A 24,785-nucleotide genomic window follows, 5' to 3' on the forward strand; every position below is an offset into this window, starting at 1 on the left:
CACTGCACGGCTAACTAAATCTCAATTTCATTGATCAAATTCAGCTAAAATATTTTAGGCTATGTAAATAGACTAGCTTTCGGACATTAATGCGGTTATTTATTTGTTTAATATTAGCCATCAATCTTAACACTGGGCCGTTTGTTTTCAGCAACCGGTTGGTTATTTCCGTTGAGAATCTGATAAGAGTCCCGGAGCGCACGGGAATAACAGAGGACTGATGGCCACGTCTGAACCGACAGCCGCCGGCGGGGACCAGGACCCCAACTCCGCCAATTTACGACCTTCATCCACAAGTAGGTCTATCTTTCTTCTCATCCCTCTCCATACCTTCCTCCCTCTTTGCCTGATAAAAACGAGTCTCACTCTGGCTATTTACCGTGTGGGCGCCGTCGTTAATCATTCCGGTTAAAAACAGAGCTATCACAACTGCCTGCCTCTGTCTAACGGATCAGCGGCGCGCACTGAGAAAAGGACCTCCTGTAATCGCCTCATAGAGCGTCATTATAATGTCTTCAGCTCAGGGAATCCGGAAGGGATTCTTTTTGGAATAAAAAACACAATTATTTGGAATAAGCCTATCGAATTTCCTTAGGTTATTCCTTTTTTTATTGGGCCTATGAAATAATGTTTAAAATATTATAGATTTTAAAATAGGCCTAATAACCTAAACGCTAAATGTAGGCCAATGCTTTTATTTATTGGCTAAGGATATATTCTGAATATTAGCATTTTAATTCGTGATTAAATTTTTTATAATTTCAATCATTTATCACCCCCAAAATCTTTCCAATGTGTGGTCCTGCGTCACTGCATGAGAGAGCCGTTACCAGCGCAATTAAGCAGGGAAATGGCTGGTAATTGCAGGCACTCCGTTCCTCGTGATGGCTTGCATTCGTTTTGTATGACATTGGCAAAGTGTATGCGGAGGAGGGATGTCAATGTACTAGAGACCTGCTTGGATAATTTTGCCATCGAACACTGAAAGAAGAGGGCATTTAGTAGGTATTACTGAAATTAGCATTTTAGTCTACCAACTGACAGTTATATTTTCGTTAAGAAAAAGTCCCAAACTCTCTTCTTTGTAGACCTAGGCCTAGTCATATTTATTTTGGAAAATGTAAGCCTAGGCCTAATTAATCAGCCTAAAATTTCTGTCATTAAAGCCATTGGCCTAATATGGAAAATTGATTTAATTTGATAGGCTATTTGAAAAAGCCTGTGATGTTGTTTGTACTCTGCCTGTTTCTCTGCTGCTACTGTTGGATGTTGCCATTATCTTGCTGCCACGCTCTGTCTCGCTTACACTGACCTGAGGCGGCTCGTGGTGTCTGTGTGCGAGTGTTTCTTGGGCAGCGCTTGCCTTGCGCTCTGAGTGACACCTCGAGACGTTCTATCGAGGTCTTGAATCCTAGACAAATAACACCACCATAAAGCTCATATGCATATAGATGTGCCATGTTACCGTCCCATTGCTTGGCTCTGTGTGCTTGTTTTTTTTGTGTGGCTATGATGCCATTCTCCATCTGTATGTTCATGCAATACCAAAATAAGGTAGACTATAGGTAGTTTTCCCTATACTGCAGTAGTTCTCCCTATACTGCCTGGTGTGTGTGTGTGTGTGTGTGTGTGTGTGTGTGTGTGTGTGTGTGTGTGTGTGTGTGTGTGTGTGTGTGTGTGTGTGTGTCCAAACGGCCAGCCAGACATCACCATCTCGCGCCAGTCAAATTACTGTGTTTCACCCAATTAATTTCTGCACTCCTTCGCAAGCTAATTTCACGGGTGTTTATTTAAAACCGCCCCTTTGCCGGGTGCGTGCCAGTCTGGGGCTCTAATGGCCCATTTTGATTGGACTGTATGGATTCGGAACAATTCGAATGTTCAGGAATAGGCTAATAATCCCGAGATAGGGTGAAGTTGCACCCAGACACTGATCTAAGGTCAGCGTTGCTTTGTTTCCTCCCAATGGGGTTTGGGAAGGGGTGGCGTGAGCTGTATAGGCTGCTGCTTCTTCTGCATGTGAGTCTGCTTCATGCTTCTTCACTCCGTTCTGCCATGCACTGCCACCATACGCTTTATAAAAACGAATCCGCTGTCACCCAAATCACACTATTCATTATTCCAGAATCGGATTTTCAAACGTTCTCCCCAAACATTCTGTTTTAGACTATGACGCGTGGATGCAAGGATGCACGCGGAAACTGGGGATGAAGATATGTGGTAAGTTTTAGACCCATGAACCATCAACAACGACAATTTAATTTCGATTCACTGCAATAGCCTACGAGAAACGTTGTCATTTGACTTTGTAGGCCTATGAAGCCTCATAGGCCCATCTCCAACCCAGCATAATGGATGCTATAATATGCTAATATTAGGGCAAGGCCGTCGCGGATTGTCACTCCACATTCTCATCTCCTGAAGGTCAGTTGGCAATTAGCTTTAGGCCAAGCACGGCGTGCCGGGGTTCCCGCCCCGACCCCGCGAGGCACCCCATGTTCCTTCCTATCCATATCTCTGCAGTTGGCAAAGGATAGGATACAGGCCTACACTACAGCAAGTAACAATCTGCCTCAGAAATGTAGAAAATGCCTAAACATCGAGTATTTGGCGAGATAGAGCTGTCCAATAGGTTTTTAATGCTGAATTAGCTGCTAACATGGTTTGTGCATAAGCTAGGCCTATAATATGCACGTTCTAATGCCAGTTTTAATTCATTTTATCATAAAGGCCTTATTACAGTTTTTTTTTAACGTTTTTTTAAAACATTAATTTCCTCACATTTCCGGTTTGGAGGTGGGGTGGATTTGGGTCCCTTCATGCAAAACTGTTTTTTAAAAATATACCTTATAAAATTAGATGTGATGACGTCGATGAGATGATGTGGGAGGGCGTGGGTTTGGTAAATCTGGGAGGTTCCATAAAGCCTCTGTTATGTTATCTAATCCAGCTAAACCGAGGTGAAATGATTGAATCCAGTATTTTTCCAACAGGATTCTTAGAGGACCTTTTTTTCCTGGGCCCTGTTTTTAATCATTTTTCGATTACATCGAGGATTGGTTTGATGTCATCACATATTGAGAAAAATATCCTTGCTTTAAGAAATCCTTCCTACCTTTATTGATTTCAGTCCAACATATTTTGGTGGCACGGTTTTGATAATGTCAAGTTAACTTTTAATTGCAAAAGGATGCATTGTCCTACCATGGCTTGAATCCAAAAACAAAGAAGAGGATGTAATTAGCCTAAGAAAAATGGGTTTTAGCTCGAGAGTTACGATGCAGTACTATAATTCTTACCGAGGGCCCACATAATTAGGGAACCTGCCCCGTAATGAGGACGCCCCCTGCCGGAGAAAATGAACACAATTTAACCTTCCTCATAACCCTGCAAATAACCTTAATAACGAAATAATTTTCCGCAATGTACGAGGAAACATGTTTATTCGATAAACTGACTGATTCATTTTATAGAGGACATTTGCTTAGGCCCTGTGAGAGTAATTTTCACATTTCTGTTCATTATGCCCCAGGCCCAATACTTTACCATCGTTTCTATAATATCCCCTTTGGGCTGATAATAAATCGCTTTGTGCTCGGGGTTAAAATCATTTTTTGTGAGGAGGAGAAAACGGAAGAATCACTCTGTGACAACAGTCATCATAAAATTGTGCTGAGTGTTAGATGTTGGCCTATGTCAGTGTGGATTTACAGGCTATAATAGTCATCAGCTCCTTTCAGTAAAGAGACGCGTCCTGTGGATGAGAGGGGAGATTAACGAGAACCAACCAGCAGTTTGTCGTGGCCACTGCTCTGTGTGCCAATGTGCCATCCGAGATTAGGGGAATACATTTAAATGAAAGGATTTCTGAAGCTCTGAAGAAGAGAAAGGGTTCCGTTTGAGAGAGCCTTGTCTGTCTTATTCGATATTGCATTTTAACATCCGATTTTGATAGAAGAATGTACTTAAAACTGTATGATGTGAAAATAAATGTTTAAATCCTTCCATAATGACCTTTGCTGATGGCAGTCTGCTATAGTTTTTTCTGTATTTGTTTTTTCTCTAAGATCAATGGGCTATTAATATACACGGACTTTAGTAAAAAAAATAGACTAGCCTATCCAGAGCCCGTTAAATAACTCCCATCCATCATTAACCCCACTCTGATTCAAAGGGGTTGCGTTAAATGCGGAAGAGACATTTTGGTTGAATCCATTCAGTTGTTCAACTTACTAGGTATCCCCTTACGCTTCCCTTTCCCTTCCATAATGTCTCGTCGACACACAAAACAATTATTTTGGCTGCCCTTAAGATTTGCTCTATCATATTTTATTAACATTACACAATCAATTCATGTTTTATGGCGGAATGTAATTGTCTCTTGTAGAATTTACTGACTTTACTCGGTGGAACTTTATGTGCACCAGATTCATTCATGTAGAAATTAATTTTGTTTGGTCAAAGAGTTTGTCTTTTTAGGGGGCAGAGCTCATTACATTAATCCTCAGCATGCTTTGCAACTTTACATTTGTACATTTACGTTTTGGTAATTTAGCAAACGCTTTTATCGAGAGCGACTTCAGTCAGTGCATTCAACTAAGGTAAATAAACAGCCACATGTTAAAGCCACATGTTAAAAGTTTATGTAACAGTAACTGCGAATGTCATTGTAGTTAAACTGGTCTGTAGGTTCATTCAATTTACAGGCTGCAGGCTCAGGAACTTGCAAAGAACCTCATGGATGAGTAAGAAGCAGATGGGAGCACAAAGCTCCCTACTGAACTCTTCACTGTACCATTGTTAATTGGAAATTAAACTTTAGAATGTAGAGTCTTTTTTTCTCCATTTAGTAGTTATGACAAATGCAACTCAAAGACCTAGAACTGTCACAATTGATTCAGTTGGGAGGTACTTGTTCAATCTGACATAATAATTTCTAATGATAATTTCTCAATTCGATAGTGTTTCAATAACACAATTAAATTAAGTAGATATGTATTAATAATTTCGTATAAAAATAACCTGTTTCCATTAGGTGTAACTACTGTCCAAAATAACCTGTTTCCATTAAGTGTAACTTCTGTCCAAAATAACATGTTTCCATTAGATGTAACTACTTTCCAAAAGGTTGTGTTTCCATTAGTTGTAACTACTGTCCAAAATAACCTGTTTCAACTGTCCAAAATAACCTGTTTCCATTAGGTGTAACTACTGTCCTAAATAACCTGTTTCCATGAGGTGTAATTACTGTCCAAAATAATCTGTTTACATTAGATGTAACAATTGTCCAAAATAACCTGTTTCCATTATGTGTAACTACTGTCCAAAATAACCTGTTTCCATTAGGTGTAACTACTGTTCAAAATAACATGTTTCCATTAGGTGTATCTACTGTCCAAAATAACCTGTTTCCATTAGATGTAACTACTGTCCAAAGGAACCTGTTTCCATTAGGTGTAACTACTGTCCTAAAGAACCTGTTTCCATTAGGTGTAACTACTGCCCAAAACAACCTGCTTCCATTAGGTGTGACTACTGTCCAAAATAACCTGTTTCCATTAGGTGTAACACTTGTCCAAAACAACCTGTTTCCATTAGGTGTAAATACTGTCCATAAGAACCTGTTTCCATTATGGTGTACCTACTGTCCAAAAGAACATGTTTCCATTAGGTGTAACTACTGTCCTAAAGAACCTGATCCATTAGGTCTAACTACCATCCAAAATAATGTGTTTCCATTAGGTGTAACTACTGTCCAAAAGAACGTGTTTCCATTAGGTGTAACTACTGTCCAAAATAACCTGTTTCCATTAGGTGTAACTACTGTCCAAAACAACCTGCTTCCATTAGGTGTGACTACTGTCCAAAATAACCTGTTTCCATTAGGTGTATCTACTGTCCAAAATAACCTGTTTCCATTAGGTGTAAGTACTGTTCAAATAATAATAATAATAATAATATGCCATTTAGCAGATGCTTTTATCCAAAGCGACTTACAGTCATGTGCGCATACATTTTTACGTATGGGTGGTCCCGGGGATCGAACCCACTACCGTGGCGTTACAAGCGCCATGCTCTACCAATTGAGCTACAGAGCTACAGAGGACCACAAAAGCACCTGTTTCCATTAGGTGTATCTACTGTCCAAAATAACCTGTTTCCATTAGGTGTAACTACTGCCCAAAACAACCTGCTTCCATTAGGTGTGACTACTGTCCAAAATAACCTGTTTCCATTAGGTGTAACACTTGTCCAAAACAACCTGTTTCCATTAGGTGTAAATACTGTCCATAAGAACCTGTTTTCATTATGGTGTACCTACTGTCCAAAAGAACATGTTTCCATTAGGTGTAACTACTGTCCTAAAGAACCTGTTTCCATTAGGTGTAACTACTGTCCAAAATAATGTGTTTCCATTAGGTGTAACTACTGTCCAAAAGAACGTGTTTCCATTAGGTGTAACTACTGTCCAAAATAACCTGTTTCCATTAGGTGTAACTACTGTCCAAAACAACCTGCTTCCATTAGGTGTGACTACTGTCCAAAATAACCTGTTTCCATTAGGTGTAGCTACTGTCCAAAATAACCTGTTTCCATTAGGTGTAAGTACTGTTCAAATAATAATAATAATGATAATAATATGCCATTTAGCAGATGCTTTTATCCAAAGCGACTTACAGTCATGTGCGCATACATTTTTACGTATGGGTGGTCCCAGGGATCGAACCCACTACCCTGGCGTTACAAGCGCCATGCTCTACCAATTGAGCTACAGAGCTACAGAGGACCACAAAAGCACCTGTTTCCATTAGGTGTAACTACCGTCCAAAAGAACATGTTTCCATTAGGTGTAACTACTGTCCAAAATAACCTGTTTCCATTATCTGTAACTACTGTTCAAAAGCACCTGTACCATGAGGTGTATCTACTGTCCAAAATAACCTGTTTCCATTAGGTGTAACTACTGTCCAAAATAACCTGTTTCCATTAGGTGTAACTACTGTCCAAAATAACCTGTTTCCATTATATGTAACTACTGTTCAAAAGCACCTGTACCATGAGGTGTATCTACTGTCCAAAATAACCTGTTTCCATTAGGTGTAACTACTGTCCAAAATAACCTGTTTCCATTAGGTGTAACTACTGTTCAAAAGAACATGTTTCCATTAGGTGTAACTACTGTTCAAAATAACCTGTTTCCAGTAGGTGTAATTACTGTCCAAAATAACCTGTTTACAGTAGTTGTAACAATTGTCCAAAATAACCTGTTTACAGTAGTTGTAACAATTGTCCAAAATAACCTGTTTCCATTAGGTGTAACTACTGTCCAAAATAACCTGTTTCCATTAGGTGTAATTACTGTCCAAAATAACCTGTTTCCATTAGGTGTAACTACTGTCCAAAATAACCTGTTTCCATTAGGTGTAACTACTGTCCAAAATAACCTGTTTCCATTAGGTGTAACTACTGTCCAAAACAACCTGTTTCCATTAGGTGTAACTATTGTCCAAAATAACCTGTTTCCATTAGGTGAAACTACTGTTCAAAAGCACCTGTTTCCATTAGGTATATCTACTGTCCAAAATAACCTGTTTCCATTAGGTGTAACTACTGTCCAAAATAACCTGTTTCCATGAGGTGTAACTACCGTCCAAAATAATCTGTTTCCATTAGGTGTAACTACCGTCCAAAATAATCTGTTTCCATTAGGTGTAACTACTGTCAAAATAACGTGTTTCCATTAGGTGTAACTACTGTCCAAAATAACGTGTTTCCATTAGGTGTAACTACTGTCCTAAATAACCTGTTTCCATTAGGTGTAACTACTGTCCAAAACAACCTGCTTCCATTAGGTGTGACTACTGTCCAAAATAACCTGTTTCCATTAGGTGTAAATACTGTCCATAAGAACCTGTTTCCATTATGGTGTACCTACTGTCCAAAATAACATGTTTCCATTATATGTAACTACTGTTCAAAAGCACCTGTACCATTAGGTGTATCTACTGTCCAAAATAACCTGTTTCCATTAGGTGTAACTACTGTCCAAAATAACCTGTTTCCATTAGGTGTAACTACTGTCCAAAATAACCTGTTTCCATTATATGTAACTACTGTTCAAAAGCACCTGTACCATGAGGTGTATCTACTGTCCAAAATAACCTGTTTCCATTAGGTGTAACTACTGTCCAAAACAACCTGTTTCCATTAGGTGTAACTACTGTTCAAAAGAACATGTTTCCATTAGGTGTAACTACTGTTCAAAATAACCTGTTTCCATTAGGTGTAACTACTGTCCAAAATAACCTGTTTCCATTAGGTGTAACTACTGTCCAAAATAACCTGTTTCCATTAGGTGTATCTACTGTCCAAAATAACCTGTTTCCATTAGGTGTAACTACTGTTCAAAAGCACCTGTTTCCATTAGGTGTATCTACTGTCCAAAATAACCTGTTTCCATTAGGTGTAACTACTGTCCAAAGGAACCTGTTTCCATTAGGTGTAACTACTGTCCTAAAGAACCTGTTTCCATTAGGTGTAACTACTGTCCAAAACAACCTGCTTCCATTAGGTGTGACTACTGTCCAAAATAACCTGTTTCCATTAGGTGTAAATACTGTCCATAAGAACCTGTTTCCATTATGGTGTACCTACTGTCCAAAATAACGTGTTTCCACTAGGTGTAACTACTGTCCTAAATAACCTGTTTCCATTAGGTGTAACTACCGTCCAAAATAATGTGTTTCCATTAGGTGTAACTACCGTCCAAAAGAACGTGTTTCCATTAGGTGTAACTACTGTCCAAAATAACGTGTTACCATTAGGTGTAACTACTGTCCAAAAGAACCTGTTTCCATTATCTGTAACTACTGTTCAAAAGCACCTGTACCATGAGGTGTATCTACTGTCCAAAATAACCTGTTTCCATTAGGTGTAACTACTGTCCAAAACAACCTGCTTCCATTAGGTGTAACTACTGTTCAAAATAACATGTTCCCATTAGGTGTAACTACTGTCCAAAATAACCTGTTTCCATTAGGTGTAATTACTGTCCAAAATAACCTGTTTCCATTAGGTGTAACTACTGTCCAAAATAACCTGTTTCCATTAGGTTTAACTACTGTCCAAAATAACCTGTTTCCATTAGGTGTAACTACTGTCCAAAATAACCTGTTTCCATTAGGTGTAACTACTGTCCAAAACAACCTGTTTCCATTAGGTGTAACTACTGTCCAAAATAACCTGTTTCCATTAGGTGAAACTACTGTTAAAAAGCACCTGTTTCCTTTAGGTATATCTACTGTCCAAAATAACCTGTTTCCATTAGGTGTAACTACTGTCCAAAATAACCTGTTTCCATGAGGTGTAACTACCGTCCAAAATAATCTGTTTCCATTAGGTGTAACTACCGTCCAAAATAATCTGTTTCCATTAGGTGTAACTGCTGTCAAAAGAACGTGTTTCCATTAGGTGTAACTACTGTCCAAAATAACGTGTTTCCATTAGGTGTAACTACTGTCCTAAAGAACCTGTTTCCATTAGGTGTAACTACTGTCCAAAACAACCTGCTTCCATTAGGTGTGACTACTGTCCAAAATAACCTGTTTCCATTAGGTGTAAATACTGTCCAAAAGAACGTGTTTCCATTAGGTGTAACTACTGTCCAAAATAACGTGTTTCCATTAGGTGTAACTACTGTCCAAAAGAACGTGTTTCCATTAGATGTAACTACTGTCCAAAATAACGTGTTTCCATTAGGTGTAACTACTGTCCAAAATAACCTGTTTCCATTAGGTGTAACTATATGGTCCCCCCCCTACCCCCCCTCCGCATGGCTTCGTTATGGGTTGATGTCACTGTGAAGGGTAGGGCAGGGCACCCATGCAAGCACACACACACAAACACACACTCACATACAAAGACACGCACACACACACAGGCCACCCTCATTCATAAATTGATCCATAACCCACCCACTATATGGGGATTACCACCTGGGTTTATAAGCGCTGTCTGGGAGAGGACACCACAAAGACCTGTGTTGCATTTGTAACTGATAACAAGGCTAGATAAAACTCCGGTCTCTGAATAAAAGTTATTATCAAGTTATTTATCTAGCTATGTTGAGCAGTGGTAACCAAGCGTGTTCCCCCTCTCATGCCCCTCCATGTAACACCCTAGGGTTCCTGCAGAAGAATAACAGTCTAGGGGAGGAAGGCCGGCTCGCAGGCTCGCTTTCAGAACGCCAGAAGAACCTTTTCTCCTGTGTTAACAGCGACCGGGATGCGCGCTTCCGCCGCACTGAGACCGATTTCTCCAACATGTTCGCAAGAGGTGAGAGAACAAGTTTATTCTTACCAGACTTTTAATATAGGCCTACATTTTTTAATCTTTCATTTTTTAATGCTATTTTGTTATAGCCTTTACAGGCCCCCTTCTGTGAAAGGGCATCCAGCCTCAACATACATTTATTTTCGTTTTGTAAATGCTTTTCCCCTAATTCTTCTAGACTTACTTCCCACCAAAAATGGAGAAGAGGCGACTATGCAGTTCTTGTTAGAACTTGTGGACATCCTCACCAACTACGTCAGGAAGACGTTTGACCGTTCCACCAAGGTTCTGGACTTCCACCACCCTCACCAGCTGCTGGAAGGCATGGAGGGCTTCAACCTCGAGCTCTCTGACCAGCCAGAGTCCCTTGAGCAGATCCTTGTGGACTGCAGAGACACGCTCAAGTACGGCGTGCGAACAGGTACATACAACATAGACCACTAAACTGGCCACAACATAATTACGTGAAATATGTTACAAGTTTTAGACCAGATTTTTGCTTTTCATGCTTTTAGGGCAGTTTTTGTGTGCATTACTTTTCCATTCTTTGTATTTCTTATAAAAGCAGTTATCTCTCACCAAGCCAGGCAGACTAAACGCTTTTCATTGGAAAAACCCTTAGCCTATAAAGCTAATTAAGATAGGCTGTTGTTTCTCTCCTTCGTTAATTGGAAATTACATGAGAAACAAAGACGGTTCATTCTGCTCTGTAGGCTCCATTCCAATCCAAAACAACCAAGATTGCTATAGGCTAAAATGTTTTGGTTATATGAAACTCAACCAACCTATATAGTAGGACTATAGCCTATAATATTTTCATATTGTTTAGGCTATCTGGAAGTGTTTAATGCACCATTTTATTTATTCAATATGAACATATCGCATGTCATGTTTTTCACATTAATTAATGCATTGGGCTACAATATGTTTTATCTTTGTCACAGTCATCTGCTCTTGTTCACACCACATGAGCAAAATGGAATTCTACACAAAACCATTTAATAAGCTGTTCCCTCGATAGGCTACAACCAATCACAATGACGGGTTATTATCCCCCTGGTAATTCTGTTGACAACCTCTTCTCCTTCTCTCATCTTATTAAACCAAGTACCGCCCGCAGGGATGCAAGCCTGCGTGTGCTTGTACAAGCTGTTAGGAACGACAACAGTCAAAGTGTCCCTTGGGTTTCCTTCCTAAAGACCTTTAGCTTAATTCATTGATCATTTACACACACAAAGTGACGACAGTTAAGACAAAAAAAACCTGTGTCATTTAGCCTACCGCAGTTGATTCTCACGCCTTCATTCCACTTACTCTTTCCACGGTGCTGGAATATGCCAATAGAGTGGGAGCAAATCTGCTTCGCCCTTTCATATCTCCGATATTACGCTCTTCAGCCAGTCAGTCAGTCCGTCCGTCTAGGGGTCAACATGACATAAATACAACAGTAGTAGCTTAGTGAAGATGATTGTTGTTGGTGAATTTCTTTCAAACATCAAATTCAAGCTTTATGAGCATCTTTTTTATGTGAACTCAGACAAAGTGGTTGTCATGTAACCTTGTTACCAATGTAGTTCCTCTGCACCTCCAAGGCTCGGGTCCCAATAGGAATACAGAAAATAGTGAATGTGTTTTTTGTTTTGTTTTAACTTAGTGGTTTGTTTTCATAGCAGGAAAGAACCACACACTGTTTCAGCCCCCAGGGTAAAGAAAACACTGTGTGCTTTTATAAGGTTATAAAAACCTTCCAGGCAAATATTCCACTATGTTCTTTTGTTTCTTTATTAACCTTTATTTAATTCAGGAATTCCCATTGAGATATAATCTCTTATCTCTGTTACTCTCTGTGTCCCAGGTCATCCACGGTTCTTCAACCAGCTCTCCACTGGGCTGGACATCATTGGGCTGGCTGGGGAGTGGCTCACCTCTACAGCCAACACAAACATGTGAGACATACACTGCTGTTTTTGTGTGTGTGTGTGTGTGTGTGTGTGTGTGTGTGTGTGTGTGTGTGTGTGTGTGTGTGTGTGTGTGTGTGTGTGTGTGTGTGTGTGTGTGTGCGTGTGTGCGTGTGCGTGCGGGTGTGTGTGTGTGTGTGTGTGTGTGTGTGTGTGTGTGTGTGTGTGTGTGTGTGTGTGTGTGCATGCGATGTGGACATCACTGTGCTGGCTAGCCAACGTTTTCAGTATTGTTGTTTTGTGCAGCGATGCAATTTAACTGGGAATGTGACGTTTGCATGATAGTTTGCAGGAAAGCCCCAGTGGGTTGTGATTGACATTTAAAGGATTTCCGCCATGTAGCAAAAATATATTGGTTAGGTCAGAGGTCTTTAAAATGGCGTTCAAATGGGACCGTTATATACAATTTTGGTTTTGACCTGACTGCTGTTGGCACTGTACCAACCATGTATCGAACAGTAGGCCTGAATACTGTAAATCTCAGATAACACACACACACACACACACGCCCCATGGGCTGGTTATTGCACATTGATCAGATCTCAGTTCTACATGGTGGCCCACTCTGATAGAGGGCATGAAGCCCTGCAGAGCTAAACAACACAGGATACAGGACACACAATACAGGACTGGACTACAAGAGAGAACGCAACGACAACACATATGTAGAGAAGAGAAACAAGTTAATAATATAATAGTAATGCAGGATCATGAAAGACCAAATAAATAATAACGAGAAATGACTACAACATTACAAGAGAGAGCAAGCAGGGCAATGCCAGAGCTGCAAGAGAGACATACACATACATGACTGCAAGAGCGATCACAGACAATACAAGATTAGGATTTTGAGAGACCAGACATGTTCATTAATGGTAATAAAACAAGAAGAAGAATTCAAGATCAGAGTGATAGTAACAGAACAAGATTAAAAAGAAGAGACGCTTCACTTCTTTCTTAACATTAGCTTAGGCAATCACCCTGCTAGGAAAACTCCATCTCATCTCCCGGTTGGAACCTTGGAACCATGCCGAGAGAGAGAGAGAGAGAGAGAGAACTGGGACACTAAATTGTGATGCACACTGCACACACACACACCCACACATACACACACCAGTTCAGCCTGGCCCAGATTCAGGAGATAGTGTTAATGCCCCATTGACTGCAGGCTCATTGTGAACTGGTCTTAGCAGATAGCCCAGCTGGGCCCCACACACAATGGCCGCCCGGGGGACTGAAAACCCTGTCACACTCAGCGACTGACTGCCCCGGCTCCCTGTGGAGGACTCATTCTGGCTCTATTGTCCCTGTAGATAAAGACTGATTTTTCCCTTGCACTTGCACACACAAACACACGCACACACACACTCACACACACATGCACACGACTGACACAATGGTGCTCAGAGTCACTTAGGGGGTCTGGGTTGGGGAGAGTGCCCTTAATGATAATATGAGGGCATTTAGGGGCTGTCCCATGGGACAGGCAGGTGACTGAAGGGTAATTTTCACCATGAAAAGACCAATGATTGGCTGTGATTGTGATAATGATCGCCATTATAGATGTTATTGCCAGAGACAAGGAAAAATGAAAATCCTTTGTTCTCAGCCGAAATCAGCAGATCTGTCTTCCTTATATAAGATAATGCTCTGCTTGTACGTAAGGCAAATAGGATGTTTTAACAGTGACATTTTGTAACATGGTTACAACATTTAGTCTGTGCTTTTCTGGGTCATTGAGCCCGTTAGTGTATATATATATATATATATATATATATATATATATATATATATATATATACACAGTGCATTCAGAAAGTATTCAGACCTATGGTAGATTCAATTGATTGGACATGAAAGCCACACACCTGTCTATATAAGGTCCCACAGTTGACAGTGCATGTCAAAGCAAAAACCAAGCCATGAGGTCGAAGGAATTGTACGTAGAGCTCCGAGACAGGATTGTGTTGAGGCACAGGTACCAAAAAATTTCTGCAGCATTGAAGGTCCCCAAGAACACAGTGGCCTCCATCATTCTTAAATGGAAGAAGTTTGGAACCACCAAGACTCTTCCTAGAGCTGGCCACCCAGCCAAACTGAGCAATTGGGGGAGAAGGGCCTTGGACAGGGAGGCGACCAAGAACCTGATGGTCACTCTGACAGAGCTCCAGAGTTCCTCTGTGGCGATGGGAGAACCTTCCAGAAGGACAACCATCTCTACAGCACTCCACAAAATCAAATCAAATGTTATTTGTTACATGCGCCGAATATAACAGGTGTAGACCTTACCGTGAAATGCTTACTTACAAGCCCTTAACCAACAATGCAGTTCAAGAAATAGAGTTAAGAAAATATTTACTAAATAAACTAAAGTAAAAAATAAGTAACACAATAAAATAACAATAACGAGGCTATATACAGGGGGTACCGGTACAGAGTCAATGTGCGGGGGTACAGGTTAGTCTAGTTAATTTGTACATGCATAGATAATAAGCAGCGGGGGGACGGGGGACGGGGGGGGGGGGTTGTTGTCAATGTAAATAGTCCGGGATTGTTCAGCAGTCTTATGACTTGGGGGTAGAAGCTGTTAAGGAGCCTTTTGGACCTAGACTTGGCGCTCCGGTTCCGCTTATCTTACGGTAGCAGAGAGAACAGTCTATGACTTGGGTGACTGGAGTCTTTTACAATTCTTTGGGCTTTCGTCTGACACCGCCTAGGTCCTAGATGGCAGGAAGCTTGGCCCGAGTGATGTACGCATTACCCTCTGTAGTGCCTTACGGTCGAATGCCGAGCAGTTGCCATACCAGGCGGGGATGCAACCGGTCAGGATGCTCTCGATAGTGCAATTGTATAACTTTTTGAGGATCTGGGGACCCATGCCAAATCTTTTCAGTCTCCTGAGGGGGAAAAGGCGTTGTCGTGCCCTCTTCACAACTGTCTTGGTGTGTTTGGACCATGATAGTTTGTTGGTGATGTGGACACCAAGGAACTTGAAACTCTCGACCCGCTCCACTACAGCCCCTTTAATGTGAATGGGGGCATGTTCGGCCCTCCTTTTCCTGTAGTCCACGATCAGCTCCTTTGTCTTGCTCATGTTGAGGGAGAGGTTGTTGTCCTGGCACCACACTGCCAGGTCTCTAACCTCCTCCCTATAGGCTGTCTCATCGTTGTCGGTGATCAGGCCTACCACTGTTGTGTCGTCAGCAAACTTAATGATGATGTTGGAGTCGTGCTTGTCCACGCAGTCGTGGGTGAACAGGGAGTACAGGAGGGGACTAAGCACGCAGCCCTGAGGGGCCCCCGTGTTGAGGATCAGCGTGGCAGATGTGTTGTTGCCTACCCTTACCACATGGGGGCGGCCCATCAGGAAGTCCAGGATCCAGTTGCAGAGAGAGGTGTTTAGTCCCAGGGTCCTTAGCTTGGTGATGAGCTTTGTGGGCACTAGCATTCTCACATAGGTCTTCCTTTTGTCCAGGTGGGAAAGGGCAATGTGGAGTGCGATTGAGATTGCATCATCTGTGGATATGTTGAGACAGAATGCAAATTGGAGTGGGTCTAGGGTTTCCGGGATGATGGTGTTGATGTGAGCCATGACCAGCCTTTCAAAGCACTTAATGGCTACCGACATGAGTGCTACGGGGCGGTAGTCATCTAGGCAGGTTACCTTCACTTTCTTGGGCGCAGGGACTATGGTGGTCTGCTTGAAACATGTAGGTATTACAGACTCGGTCAGGGAGAGGTTCAAAATGTCAGTGAAGACACTTGCCAGTAGGTCCGCGCATGCTCTGAGTACTAGTCCTAAAATAAATAGTCCTGGTAATCCGTCTGGCACCGCGGCCTTGTGAATGTTGACCTGTTTAAAGGTCTTGCTCACATCGGCTACGGAGAGCGTGATCATACAGTCGTCCGGAACAGCTGGTGCTCTCATGCATGCTTCAGTGTTGCTTGCCTCGAAGCAAGCATAAAACGCATTTAGCCTGTCTGGTAGGATTGTGTCACTGGGCAGCTCGCGGTTTCCCTTTGTAGTCCGTAATAGTTTGCAAGCCCTGCCACATCCGACAAGCATCAGAGCCGGTGTAGTAGGATTCAATCTTCGTCCTGTATTGACGCTTTGCATGTTTGATGGTTCGTCTGAGTGCATAGCGGGATTTCTTATAAGCGTCCGGAATTGTGTCCCACTCCTTGAAAGCGGCAGCTCTAGCCTTTAGCTCGGTGCGGATGTTGCCTGTAATCCATGGCTTCTGGTTGGGATATGTATGTACGGTCACTGTGGGGACGACGTCGTCGATGCACTTATTAATGAAGCCGGTGACTGAGGTGGTATACTCCTCAATGCCATTGGATGAATCCCGGCACATATTCCAGTCTGTGCTAAACAAAACAGTCCTGTAGCGTAGCATCCGCGTCATCTGACCACTTCCGTATTGAGAGAGTCACTGGTACTTCCTACTTCAGTTTTTGCTTGTAAGCAGGAATCAGGAGGATAGAATTATGGTCAGATTTGCCAAATGGAGGGCGAGGGAGAGCTTTGTATGCGTCTCTGTGTGTGGAGTAAAGGTGGTCTAGAGTTTTTTTCCCCTCTGGTTGCACATGTGACATGCTGGTAGAAATGCCTGCATTCAAAGTCCACGGCCACTAGGAGCGCCTCTTCTGGATGAGCATTTTCTTGCTTATCGCCTTATACAGCTCGTTGAGTGCGGTCTTAGTGCCATCATAAGTTTGTGGTGGTAAATAGATTGCTACTAAAAATATAGATCTTGGTAGATAGTGTGGTCTACAGCTCATCATGAGGTACTCTACCTCACACCCCCACCCCTCGTCTTACCGGACGTAGCTGTTCTGTCCTGCCGATGCACGGAAAATAATCTTTGTCCAGTTCGAGGTGAGTAATCGCTGTTCTGATATCCAGAAGCTCTTTTCAGTCATAAGAGATGGTAGCAGCAGCATTATGTACAAAATAAGTTGGTTTGGAGCCCGTAAAACAGCAGTCATCCCCTCCGGCACCATGATTGAAAATAAGGCCTTTATGGTAGAGTGGCCAGACGGAAGCCACTCCTCAGTAAAAGGCACATGACAGCCCGCTTGGAGTTTGCCAAAGGCACCTAAAGGACTCTCACACCATGAAAAACAAGATTCTCTGGTCTGATGAAACCAAGATTGAACTCTTTGGCCTGAATGCCAAGCGTCACATCTGGAGGAAACCTGGCACCATCCCTACGGTGAAGCATGGTGGTGGCAGCATCATTGCTTTGTCATTATGGGTTATTGTGTGAAAGGGAAAAAAACAATTTTATAAATTTTAGAGTAAGGCTGTAACGTAATCAAATGTGGAAAAAGTCAAGGGGGCTGAATACTTTCCGAATGCACTGTATATTATATATGTAGTATATATTTTAAAAAATTAGACTGTAACCACCAACCATAGGAGGACTCAGGAGCCCGCTCTCATTGAGTGTAGACAGCCTGCTGCTGCCGCTCTGCTAAACATCAGATGGGTGGAGGAAAGGAGGTAGGGGGCCCACGTGGGTAACTGGGTGGCCCTGCCTTGATTGGGTAACTGATTAATAAAACATTTTAAATAAACTGCATAATAGATAAATGTGACTGGTCAATTGTGTGAGTCAGCGGCTGGGCCCGTAGGGGGCCCTAAAGGTCCAAAACATTTAAATAATAAATAATGTTATTTTTAACGTTATAATTTTTTATCCAACCACTGGAGCCCGCTCTCAATGTACAAAATACACAAGAGTGCATAATTGTCACGATCGTTGAGAGACAGGTCAGACCAAGGTGCAGCGTGCGATGTGATCATGTTTATTAAATAATAAACACAACAACAACAACAACAACAACAACAACAACAAACCAACGTAACGTGAAGTCCAAGGCTATACACAATACAAGCCAAACACAGGAACAAGATCCCACAACTATAGTAGGCAACTGGGCTACCTAAGTATGATCCCCAATCAGAGACAACGAGCGACAGCTGTATCACATAGATTTCCACACCCTGACTCAACATACAAGAGTTCCATACGTCAGGGCGCGACAATAATTTAACCACAGAGTATCAATAGTTTATAAAAAAGAACTGTGGGTTAATTTTTATCACAAGCACATACAGGTATCTGCCAAAATAAAGGAAACACCAACATAAAGTGTCTTAAAAGGGTGCTGCGCCACCACCAGCTGCCAGAACAGCTTCAATGCGCCTTGGCATAGATTCTACAAGTGGGCCTAAGCCATGCCAGGAAAAGGCACCCCACACCATCACGTATACTTTGTATCCCTCGTTTACTCAAGTGTTTACTTTATTTTGGCAGTTACAGGTATGCCTACAGTCGAGAAGACTGCAGTTTGTTGCATTGTGGCCATAGACATACACTATATATACAAAAGTATGTGGACACCCCTTCAAATTAGTGGATTCGGCTATTTCAGCCACACCCGTTGCTGACATGTGTATAAAATCGAGCACACAGCCATGCAATCTCAATAGACAAATATTGGCAGTAGAATGGCCTTACTGAAGACATCAGTGACTTTCAACGTGGCACCGTCATAGGATGCCACCTTTCCAACAAGTCAGTGTGTAAAATGTCTGCCCTGCTAGAGCTGCCCCAGTCAAGTGCTGTTATTGTGAAGTGGAAACGTCTAGGAGCAACAACGGCTCAGCCCGAAGTGGTAAGCCACACAAGCTCACAGAACGGGAACGTCGAGTGCTGAAGCGCGTAAAAATCATCTGTCCTTGGTTGCAACACTCACCCTTGAATGAGTAGGTGTGTCCAAACTTTTGACTGGTACTGTATAATATTGTACAATCTGTGTGTCGCTTCATTGGCCTGGGCTATTCTTTGTTTGAATTGAAGACCAGATTGATCTCAGTTAGTCAGTCAGAGTTGCCAATCATTTTTTAAAAACAAAGCACCGGGGCCTATGATTTCTTAATCCGGCCTTATGTGTGTGTGTGTGTGTGTGTGTGTCTGTCTGTCTGGCGTGTAATTAGGGCCCATCAGTCATAATCTGTGCTGGCGTATTGACTGGCACCTAATGTTCTAATCAAACTCTCCCCAGGATGGCTGCTACAGCCCGAATAAATGCACATGAATTATAGTGCTGCTGCCGAGGATTATCTCTCTCATTCTCTTTCTCTCCCGCTCTATTCTCTCTCTCTCGTTCTCATTTCCTCTCCCTTTCCTTTCCTTTTCTCTCCCTCCTTCCTCCTTCTTCCTCTCTTCCCCCTACTATCCTCTTTGCCACAAATGTCTTCCACTCCTCTCTCGGTCATGTCTTATTCCCCTTCCTCCCCTCCTATGTGTGTCTGTCAGTGCTGCTCCCCTGTCCCCAGTTGAGAGGAGGGGAGGGCTGTGAAGGGTAGAAGGGGGGTTGTGTGTGTGTTGTGTAACTGGCCTTGTTAGACAGTAGTGCTGCTTTTCCAATGAGATTTACCCCCAAAACCAGTGGGCTGCTAATGTTATTGTGTTTCAATCAGGAGTGTGACACTAAAAACAAGCAAGCAGAATCAACAGCCTCTGCATCATTCAAGACTTTTGATTTTGTGAGAAGGTGTTAAAGTTCACAGTTAGTCATTGTTATGTAAATGCAAGCTGAAGAGTACCCAGGGCCTTGCCTTGGCTCCAAGTTAGTCCGCCGGAGCCATGGCAGAGTGAGACACGGGTGCCGGCCCGCGTAAGTGGAAACAGAAAAGTTGGAGCCTTTTGGGTAAAACACTGGGGTAAATCATCATTGGAAATGCGCCATAGGTGGAGGGGGAGGGGTGAGAGAGGCGAGGGAAGGAAGGGGAAGGATGTGGGGAGGTCAGGCATCAGTGGGACATAGCCTTAGGGCCACAAAATTCACACAACCCACACCCAAATACACAACCTAACCCAGAGTTGCTTACAAATGTCATAGATCATTTCAGTCTACCAGAGATCTTTCCCTCTCTTTCAAATCCCTTTAAAGTAGAATTTAATTCAGTGCATTTCAAATAAATTCCACGCAGTCATAGAACATGAGAGTTTCATTGAATCTGAAAGGTTACACTTCCAGATACCAAAGAATATATCACTTTCCTCTGGAAACAGTGTTCATATACCTTTAAACCTTGGTGCATAGAATAGCCAATTATATTTCCACCAACCATTTCATTTGTTTGGCTTCTTTTTGAAGGCCTCGGGGTCAACTTGAGGGATAAACTAATGCATTCTGGGAAATTAAGTATTTTTCCCCATATTGAAAAAAATGTAAGTGATTAATGAAATGTAATAACTTAGAATATTCGCATCACATGAGGTTGGTGGCACCTTAATTGGGGAGGACGGACTCATGGTTATGGCTGGAGTGGAATTGGTGGAATGGTATCAAATACATGGTTTCCATGTGTTTGATGCCATTCCATTAGCTCCGTTCCAGCCGTTATTATGAGCCATCCTCCCCTCAGCAGCCTCCACTGATTCGCATACAGGTTTTGTTTTCCTTGATCATTAATTTAAAGATTAATTTCAATTGTTTCAACAATATTTTATATGCTTGTATATAACATCATGTTTGATGTTTTATGTACAAGATGTACACTACCAGTCAAAAGAGTGTGCAAAGCTGTCATCGAGGCAAAGGGTGGCTAGTTGAAGAATCTCAAATGTTAAATATATTTTGATTTGTTTAACACTTTTTTGGTTACTACATGATTCCATATGTGTTATTTCATAGTTTTGATGTCTTCACTATTATTCTACAATGTAGAAAATAGTCAAAATAAAGAAAAACCCTTGAATGAGTAGGTGTGTCCAAACTCTTGACTGGTACTGTATATTTGTATAGACTACAGCTAATATAGAAGAGGCATTTGAATTTCATTGAGTTTCACTGAATTCAATTCTATTTCAATTAATTCAAATTCAAATTTGTGATTCTGTATCCTGTTTACTACTTCAATTCAAATGTAATTCAAATTCAAGAATTGAATTGGAATTTATGAGGCATTCTCAATTCAATTCTGAGCCAAACCCTGATCTCAACATTCAATAGAGATCGAAACAAAAGCCTCTCTGTTGTCATCTCCGTCTCCTCTCTCCCTCTGTCTCTATGTCTTTGGTTCCGCATCTGTGCTCCCTCTCTCTCTCCTTCACTCTCTCCTTCATTCTCTCTTTCTCTCTCTCCACTCTGAAGCAGGAAATAGATTTGGGGCTAAAGCCTTCTTATCGCTCCCCAACACAAGTCCCCCCCCCCCCTCCCCATCCCCCCCGTTGAGATTGACAGAATTGACAGATAACCATCAGAGCTTTGTGTGCTTTAATTAAACGCTGACTGATACTTTAAAGGGATTTGAATATGAATGTCTGCTCTCTGTCTCATATCAGGCGGATTTTAATTAGTTCAACTCTGTCAGCAAAATTTGCTTGTGTGCACATATGTGTGTGTGTGTGGGTGTGAGGCTAATTTAATGGAACGTTGAGTCCATAGGGTTGTCTTGCAGTTCAAGCAGTAGCTCTGAGTTCTCAGCTCCGTTTAGCCATGCAAAAATAACATCCTTGAATATGTTTAACTTTTGTTCACCTGAAGTAAAGTCTTAGCTGGTACGTAGGAAAAGGGTCAAAGGTCTATGTGACCTAAATATTTTAAGCGAAATGTTGCAATAGTCAATAAATGTTGTTTTGAGTGAACTGATGTATGAATTGATTGATTTATATATTCATATATTGATCGGCAGGTTCACCTATGAGATCGCTCCAGTGTTTGTCCTGATGGAGCAGCTGACGCTGAAGAAGATGAGAGAGATGATTGGCTGGCCCTCAGGAGAGGGGGACGGCATATTCTCACCAGGTACTGTTTGTAGAAGATAGTGTGTGTGTGTGTGTGTGTGTGTGTGCAGGCCTATGTGAGTATGTTATATGTTACTACTGTTTGATACCTTTACAATATACAAGTGATAACGTACAACATGACTGAATACATTTTATTGTCCTCTCATGTGGAAATGTATCATTGTATAGTGCAAAAATGAGGTGGTCATATCTGTCTGTATTGGACTAGCTGCTGTCCAGGGTCCTGTACTGACCAGTCATTCTCTCTCTGTCCACAGGGGGCGCCATCTCTAACATGTACAGTGTGATGATCGCTCGCTACAAGTACTTCCCCGAGGTCAAGACCAAGGGCATGTCTGCCGCTCCCCGCCTGGTGCTCTTCACATCAGAACATGTACGTCACACGCACACGCACTCACACACGCACACGCACACTCACACGCAAAAACACACTCTGAAGAAATCCTCAATAATGTCGGTTTTAAATTGTTTATGTTCCTGTATTTTCCTGTGATCCCACAGAGCCACTACTCTATCAAGAAGGCAGGGGCAGCTCTGGGCTTTGGCTCAGAGAACGTGGTCCTGCTGAGCACAGATGAGAGGTACACTACAGCTACTCACAAACACACACGTCCCACATACTTTAGATTTACCCCCATGGAGTACATCAGGACGCACCTGACCCACTGTAGATATTCATTAAGATAGATCAGCTGATTCTCTGTTCCTGTTCTTTCTCAGGGGGAGAGTTATTCCTGCTGATCTAGAAGCTAAGATCCTCAATGTCAAGCAGAAGGTGATTCTCTCGCTCTCCTTCCCTCTCTCTCTCTCTCTCTCTCTCTCTCTCTCTCTCTCTCTCTCTTTCTCCCTCTCTGTCTCTCCCTCTGTCGTTTCCTCTGTCTCTCTTTTTCTATCACTTTTTGTCTCTCTGTCTCTCTCGCTCTCTCTCTCTCTGTCTCTACGTTTCTTACATAAAGGATTTTGTCACTTTGTGACTCCTGTGATATTGTGTTCCTCCAGGGTTATCATCCACTGTTTGTGAACGCTACAGCTGGTTCCACTGTTTACGGAGCATTTGACCCCATCAACGAGATCGCTGACATCTGCGAGAAATACAACATGTGGTTGCACGTAGACGTGAGTACAGTGTGTGTGAGTGTGTGTTTGGGGACAATATTGTTTTTTCCTATTGTTCTAATGGTGCGTGTGTTCTTTCTCCAGGGTGCATGGGGAGGTGGTCTCCTGATGTCCAGGAAGCATCGCCATAAGTTCAGCGGGGTTGAGAGGTACTGACACACAAACACACACACACACACACACACTCCTTAATTCACACAACAAACACACACTAACGGCTGCTGTTCCTCTTTTAGGGCTAACTCTGTCACGTGGAACCCTCACAAGATGATGGGAGTGCCTCTACAGTGCTCCGCCATCCTGGTCAGAGAGAAGGTGAGGACAAACACACACACGCATACACACGTACACACATACACACTCTCTCTATATATAACCCTGTTCGTTCTCTCTGTAGGGTATTCTGGCTGGCTGTAACTCGATGTGTGCAGGGTACCTGTTCCAGCCTGATAAACAGTATGATGTCAGCTATGACACGGGTGACAAAGCCATCCAGTGTGGGCGCCACGTTGACATCTTTAAGTTCTGGCTCATGTGGAAGGCCAAGGTGAGCTAATGTTACATGAATCTTGTATTTGGTCATATCCAGGCTTCTAATTACATATAGACCCTAATGGAGTTTCGACACTTATAGGAATGCCCTGCCGTCCCCAGCCAGCACCTCTGTATTTTCAGCCCTTATTAATCATTGTAATATTATATTTTTTCCGCAGGGCACCATAGGATTTGAGCAGCACATTGACAAGTGTCTGGACCTGTCTCAGTACCTCTACGACAAGATCAGAAACCGAGAGGGATACGAGATGGTGTTCGAGGGAGTGGTAAGCAACTGTCCTTCTACTTTTTCCTTTCCTCCCTCAGTCATCCCTCCCTTCCATAGTAAGGGTGCTGAAAAATCATAATAAAAAAAAACATCTTAATTAAGGTCCACATATTCTAAATGTGTGTCTTCTCTACATAGCCCCAGCACACCAATGTGTGTTTCTGGTACATTCCACCCAGCCTGAGAGGCATGGAACACAACAGCGAGGAGTATCGAGAGAAACTTCACAAGGTAAGTGTTATACCATCTTCTAACTTTTCAAATGTTCTAGAAACTTTATTCCAGAATTCTAAATATGTTCTATTCCCCTCCCATCCTCCAGGTGGCACCCAATATCAAAGCAATGATGATGGAGTCTGGTACGACCATGGTGGGCTACCAGCCTCAGGGCCAGAAGGTCAACTTCTTCCGCATGGTCATCTCCAACCCTGCAGCCCTCCAGTCAGACATCGACTTCCTGATTGACGAGATCGAGAGGCTGGGGCATGACCTGTAGATAGCGCCACCACAATAGCCGGAGGCCGGAACTGCAGTTTTCAATGTTTTACCTGTGACCATGTGACCACACTAATCAGCTCAGATAATTTTGGAGCTGTTCTTGTCCTAAACAATTCTCTCTGTAGGTAGGATGTGTAAACCACAGCCACTAAAGTTTGACTAATGTGTGTATCTGTGTGCAGTAGAGACCTGTGTTGTGTGTGTGTTCAAGTCCGTTTAGCAGTAATT

General features: G+C 42.4%; 1 protein-coding gene across 1 annotated transcript; it reads left to right on the forward strand.

The window, feature by feature from the left end:
• Positions 1-220: 220 nt before the first annotated feature.
• LOC311146726 (glutamate decarboxylase 1-like) lies at positions 221-24,555 on the forward strand (the record flags this gene model as incomplete). Its single annotated transcript, XM_084183286.1, has 16 exons — positions 221-296; positions 2,167-2,220; positions 10,183-10,335; positions 10,511-10,753; positions 12,188-12,278; positions 22,006-22,118; positions 22,378-22,493; positions 22,622-22,701; positions 22,841-22,895; positions 23,120-23,236; positions 23,321-23,385; positions 23,473-23,551; positions 23,634-23,783; positions 23,950-24,057; positions 24,198-24,290; positions 24,382-24,555. 16 exons carry the CDS (start codon positions 221-223, stop codon positions 24,553-24,555), a joined length of 1,767 nt encoding a protein of 588 aa, XP_084039412.1.
• Positions 24,556-24,785: the final 230 nt, after the last annotated feature.

This window comes from Coregonus lavaretus (assembly GCF_964263955.1).
Source record: "Coregonus lavaretus genome assembly, chromosome: 19".
NCBI classification, from domain to species: Eukaryota; Metazoa; Chordata; class Actinopteri; order Salmoniformes; family Salmonidae; genus Coregonus; species Coregonus lavaretus.